Genomic DNA, 6240 nt, shown 5'->3' on the forward strand with positions numbered 1-6240 from the left:
TTTACTCAGAAATTTGCTTCTGGAGTTAGATGGAAAGAATATGAGTTTACAGCTGAGTTAACTACGGCTAGGAGAGCCCTTTCCATTAATTGCTGGCTATTGCAAGAAGTGTGTGATGTCCATTATTTCTGTTTCCTTTGCCAATTTGTGAAAACACCCGGAGGTTTAATAAGTGAATGTGCCTTTGCATCCCGAAATAAATAAGCAAGATAGCCAATTAAGGATACATGCACATAAATAAAAATTATTTTCCACATTTATGCCTGCAAAAAACCCCCAAACAAACAGACTTAGATGGCATTTGTAAAATTTCCCCCCAAAAGGTTAGTGTTGGGAAGTTCACTGGAATTAGGAATGGCTGTGCATTTCCTCATCTTTGGAGTCACAGAGCTGTGTGTGACTCCCAATTCCATCACTTTCTGGTGTGTGATGCATTGTGTTACCTAGCCCCTCTAAACTCTTCACGGTGGTGGTAAGGATCTATCTCTTGAATCTGTAAAGTATGGGACACGGTTCTCCCAAATGCCGTTCATGGTGGTGCTTTCACCAAGGCAGTCCGTGGTCAACACCTTTTCTTTGATAGTTCTCCACACGTAGCACATTTTACGTGACACATTAAGCTAATAGGAATCTCAAATCACTTCTCCCCCAGATATTTAGGTTAGAGGCTTTCTGTACATCCCCAAAGCAGTAAGAATGATGAAATGGGCAAGAGAGAGGGAACATGGAGAAGGAAGCTGAGATGAGGACTGGATGTATATGGAAGCTATCCTATGTAGGTTCTTGGAACAATTAATGTAAAAATGTCACAGACATTTTCCCCCTAGAGCCAAATTATTTTAAACAGTATTTATTTATTTTAGAGGGAGAGCACGCACATATGAGTGGGGGTGGGGGAGAGGGAGAGATAGAATCCCAAGCAGGCTCTGCACCAGGCTCCATGTCAGGATCTGGATGAGATCATACCCTGAGCTGAAATCAAGAGTCAGACAACCAGCTGACTGAGGCATGCAGGCACCCTGAAAAGTCTTTAAATATAAGTTTAAAATGTTTTTTCTTAGGTGCTGTCTCTTGTATGTTAAGATCACGTCTTTCAAGTCAAATCTCAGACTTGAATCTGAAGTTCTTTCTTGAGCATCTGAGAATAGAAATTGAGCTTCCATATATACCATGTTTCTGATGGTGGTAGGGCATGTCAAGATAGGTCTGAATGTAAAGAGAATTATTAGTCAACATTTTCTGAGGATCTCAGACAGAGAACTGTCTTTTAAAATAGAGTACTAATATTTTTCCTTTACTAGAAACTTAAATTGCAAAAAAAAAATTCTGTTTGTTAAAACCTGTCTTCTTTTTCTGCTTAGATAGATATCTGTCCTGCCAGAGGCAAGTTGGAAATGTGCTTTTTATCTCAGTAGAGCACATTATGCTGATCACTTTAGGTAAAGAGTTTCATTGTCTTCTAAACAACAGTTTGTCAGATAAAAAAGCGTGTTATTTTCTTTTTAAAAATAACTTAAAATATGAATAATCTTTGGTGAGTTTGTCTTAGCTGGCAGAGAAGGCATGTTAAACATGCATGTTAAACATGCATGATACAAGGCATGTTTGTATCAAATAAAAGACTTTTTTTTTTTAAAGAAGGTGGGGAAACTTAACATTTCAGAAGTATTGAATTTAGAGTCAAAAGTCATAAAAACCCAGAAGTCACCCTAGGTTTCCTGTGTCTTTCTCTCTCCAAACACTCGGTGTTACAAGTTCGGCACCTTCTTCCTCTTTCCCGTCCGTTTAATGTTTTCTCCTCTCTCCCACCCCACCCTTGTAGTCTTTCTTCACACCTCCACTTTCTCTTGACCTAGACCTTGTCAAATCTTAACCGGCCTCCCTTTTCCCCTTTTCCTATCGTTGCTCTCTCCCTGCCCCCACCACAATTTATCTCTACAGGTTCTTTTTCTTTTCTTTCTTTTTTGTTTTTATCACGAAAAACTGTATTTAGATTTAGCCAGCTGGACTCAGTTTAGATGATCCCAATTTTGTTGGCAACATCCAAAGCATCGTAGTCAGGGGCCAGTTGAACGTATGCCTTCTTCTCTCCATCAGGCCTGATTAAGGTGTTGACCTTGGCTACATCAATGTCATAGAGCTTCTTCACAGCCTGTTTGAGCTGGTGCTTGTTGGCCTTGACATCCACCATGAACACAAGTGTGTTGTTGTCTTCTATTTTCTTCATGGCTGACTCAGTAGTCAGGGGGAACTTGATGATGGCACAGTGATCCAGCTTGTTTCTCCTGGGGGCGCTCTTTCGAGGGGATTTGGGCTGCCTTCGGAGACGCAGAGTCTTGGGTCGTCGGAATGTAGGTGATGTGAGGATCTTCTTTTTTTTGTGACTGTGGACGCCTTTCAGCACTGCTTTCTTGGCTTTCAAAGCCTTTGCTTTGGCTTCGGCTTTGGGAGGGGCAGGGGCTTCCTTCTTAGCTTTCGGCACCATCTTTGTAAAAGGGCTCTTTTTGTTTCTTTGTTTCTTTCTTTCTTTTTTTTTTTTTGAGAGAGACCACACGTGAGCAAGTAGCAGTGGGGATAGGGATGGGCAGAGGGAGAGGGAGAGGATCTTTTTTTCCCCAAAGACTTATTTATATATTTGAAAGAGATAGAGAGAGCGTGGAGGTAGGGTGGTGGCAGAGGGAGAGAAAGTCCTAAGCAGACTCCATGCTAATTGTGGAACCCAACTCGGAGCTCTATCTAATGACCGTGCGCTCACAACCTGGGCCAAAAATCAAGAGTTGGGTGTTTTGCAATGCCAGGGGCTCATGATCTGGCCTTTGAAATTTCTGTTTTCAGCCCTACTGTCAAGCTGCCCCACCCATTCCATGCCAGAAGTAGCTTGCTATTTCCAGCATCTACCAGGCTGTATAATTCGATCTGTGTTCACCCTGCTTTGATGATCCTTTCTTATAAGGGTTTTCCTTATAATATCCATCTTATAGACTGAGCTCAGTGCTAACTCTCTAATTCTCTTTGCCTAACCCACATAAAACTGACTTCTCCACTCCTCAAGTCTCCTCTGTATTTTGTAGAGACTTCTGGACAAAGCGCCAGTCATATTTTATTGCATTTGTTCACACAGCCATTTCCCACTTCCAGACTTAATCCAAATGTGATTAAAACTATCTTATCTGGGGCACCTGGGTGGCTCAGTGGAGTAAGCTGCTGCCTTCAGCTCTCAGGTCATGATCCCAGGGTCCTGGGATCGAGCCCTGCATCGGGCTCTCTGCTCTGCGGGGAGCCTGCTTCCTCCTCTCTCTCTGCCTGCCTCTCGCCAACTTGTGATCTCTGTCTGTCAAATAAATAAATAAAATAAATCGTAAAAAAAAACCAAAAAACTATCTTATCTACCCAGTAGTAAGGTGCGTGGCATCTAGCATGCACTTGTCACATATCTGGATAAAAAAGAAAGGAATGGGGAGACGTGGGATGGAGCTATACGCTTCCCAGGTCTAAGAATTCAGACAAGACACATAATCTCGGGCACCTGGGTGGCTCAGTGGGTTGGGCCGCTGCCTTCGGCTCAGGTCATGGTCCCAGGTCCTGGGATTGAGTCCCGCATCGGGCTCTCTGCTCAGCGGGGAGCCTGCTTCCTCCTCTCTCTCTGCCTGCCTCTCTGCCTACTTGTGATCTCTCTCTGTCAAATAAATAAATAAAATCTTTAAAAAAAAAAAAAGACACATAATCTCTCTGAGCTTAATTTTATTCACCTGTAAAATGACCATAACATTGTCACCTCTTTCCATTGCATTTATGTTTATTTTTAGATTTTATTTATTTATTTGAGAGAGAGTGTGTGAGCAGGGGGAGGAAACACAGGGAAAGGGAGAGGGAGAGGGAAAGAATCTCAAGCAGACTCCACATGGAGTGCGGAGGTGAAAGCTGGGCTGATCTCATGATCCTGAGCTCATGGCCCCCAAGCAGAAACCAAGCGTCAGATGCTTAGCCAACTGCACCACCCAGGCACCCCTCCACTGCATTGAGAAGAAAAGCGTTCATACGTAACCTCTAAGCACCAGCCCTGTATAATCTACTATCTGCATTCTTCTGGAACTTCATTTCAAGTCTCCAGCCCCCCTGTTCCTAGTTTTCCAGAGGAATTTGCCTTCCAGTAGGAATTTGCCTCCTGGTAGTTCACAGAAGGTGCCAAACTCTTTTCCCACCATTCCCAGCCTCCTTGCACGTACCACCTTTGCACTTGCTGATTCCTCTAAATGGGAGGCACCGCCCCAAACTTTACAGGGGAACCTGTTTCTCATCAAACAGAGAGGCCTTGACTAATCCCCCCTCCAAAGGAGGTCTCTCCATGTTATGCTTAGTGATTATTTTTTATTTTATTGTATTTTAGAAATTATTTCTTTATTTATGAAGATTTTATTTATTTACTTGAGAGAGAAACAAAGACCACAGTTGGCAGGGGGCAGGTGCGGAGAGGCAGAGGGAGAGGGAGAGGCAGGCTCTGTCAGCAGGAAGCCTGACGTAGGACTTGATCCCAGGACCCTGAGATCATGAACTGAGCTGAAGGCAACCGCTTAACTGACTGAGCCACCCAGGTGACCCTCTTCCCTCTTTTTTTTTTTTTTTAATAACTCCATATTTTGTAGTATAATACAATTCTGTACTATAATATATAAAATATGTATTTGTACTAAATATATATTTAGTTTTCTGTTTTGTTTTATTTTTGGCTTGTATTTCCCACTGTAATGTCCCCTCTAGGTTAGTGGGCAAAGAGAATATTGGTCGTATTTCCTGTTTCATTCCTAGGGCCTGACACATAGCAGGCACTTCATAAATATTTGTTGATAATATGTGAACTAACCTCTAAGGTTGATTTTGATGACCAGGTAAAGTATGTGAGGGACATTTATGAACCAAAAGCACTACACAAATGCGAAGCAACGTTATTATCATGCCAGGGCATGCATTGAGAAACGGGGAAGCAAGTGCCAACTTCCATTTTCTCAGGAAATGAACGTATAGCTTGACAACAAGTAATCACTCATTTTCCCAGTGTGAAATCACAGTCTGAGTGAACAGTCCAACAAGAGGGGACTTTATCATGCCAACAGAAGGTACTCTTCACGTTTTCTGCCATAAGTGGAATCCGGGTTGACAGAGAAGTTGTCTTCATACTTCCAGTGAAGGAAGAGGGTGGTGCGGGCTCTGGGACCCAGCATCCAGCCAGAGGAGATGTCTCCTCATATACGGATGGCTGTTCCCTCTACTCCGTCTGTTTTTAGGGTGAAAAGACTTCAATCTGGGCAATTAATTAAAATAGGGTATATCTCGGGCAGGCAAAACACCAGTGCAGGATTGGTAACATGACCAGAAGAGGAGAGATGGACTATGATTTTCTGCATGGTTTTTCCCAGCAACATACCTTTTGTTTATCTGATTTCCTCTCTCCGTACCCATTTTCCTTATCTGTAGAATGAAGGATAATAGTATTTATTTTATAAAGCTGATGTGAACGATAAATCAGATATGTAAAGAGTTTGGAATAGTGTCTAGCATGTAGTAAGCTCTTAAGAATTGCTATTTTTATTGTCAACAGCCCATCTTTTCTTATAAATGTGGATCAGGTTTACAGGTGCTCCTGTTTATCAGATCAAAACCATCTTTCCTAGGCCCTTCTTCCTCATGGCTGTTGTATCAGAAGCAGGAGGATAATACATCTTTAGGTTACTTTCCCAAGACTCAAGGGCTCTAATAATAATTAACTCACTTTTTTATATGACATAGAACTACAGTTTAATAAATTATAATATTCTTCTGATTAGACTGTTATTTGGTTTACAGTTATTTTTTATTTTTAATTTTAGGCTTTAGAAAAGTTGCAAAGATAGTATAGATATTTCTTCTAGGTTCTTCACCCAGCTTCCCCTAAGGTTACTGTCTCACATTATCATAGTACAGTGATCCAAACTGAGTATGTACCTTGCTGTAATACTATTAGCCCAAGTACAGACTTTATTTTGATTTTCACAATTTTCCCACGCATGATCCTTTTCTGTTCTAGGATTCTGTCCAAGGTCCCACACTGCATTTAGTTGACATATCTCCTTAGTCTCCTCTACTCTGCAACTGTTTTTCTCTTTCCCTGTCTTTATGACCTTGACACTTTTGGAGAGTTCTGGTCAGCTTTTATTTTGAAAACTTAAGTCCTCAGTTTGGTTTTATCTGGTGTTTTCCCAGGAC

The 6240-nt window shown here is 41.8% G+C and overlaps 1 protein-coding gene across 1 annotated transcript; it reads right to left on the bottom strand.

Moving 5' to 3' along the window:
• Positions 1-1989: 1989 nt before the first annotated feature.
• On the bottom strand, positions 1990-2485 carry LOC106006728 (60S ribosomal protein L23a-like). The gene has a single exon (XM_045079701.1). The coding sequence runs from the start codon at positions 2483-2485 to the stop codon at positions 2015-2017; it is 471 nt and encodes a 156-aa protein (XP_044935636.1). The 3' UTR covers positions 1990-2014.
• Between the last annotated feature and the right edge of the window lie 3755 nt (positions 2486-6240).

Source organism: Mustela putorius, unplaced genomic scaffold, assembly GCF_011764305.1.
Source record: "Mustela putorius furo isolate JIRA1106 unplaced genomic scaffold, ASM1176430v1.1 tig00000421_pilon_pilon_pilon, whole genome shotgun sequence".
NCBI lineage: Eukaryota > Metazoa > Chordata > Mammalia > Carnivora > Mustelidae > Mustela > Mustela putorius.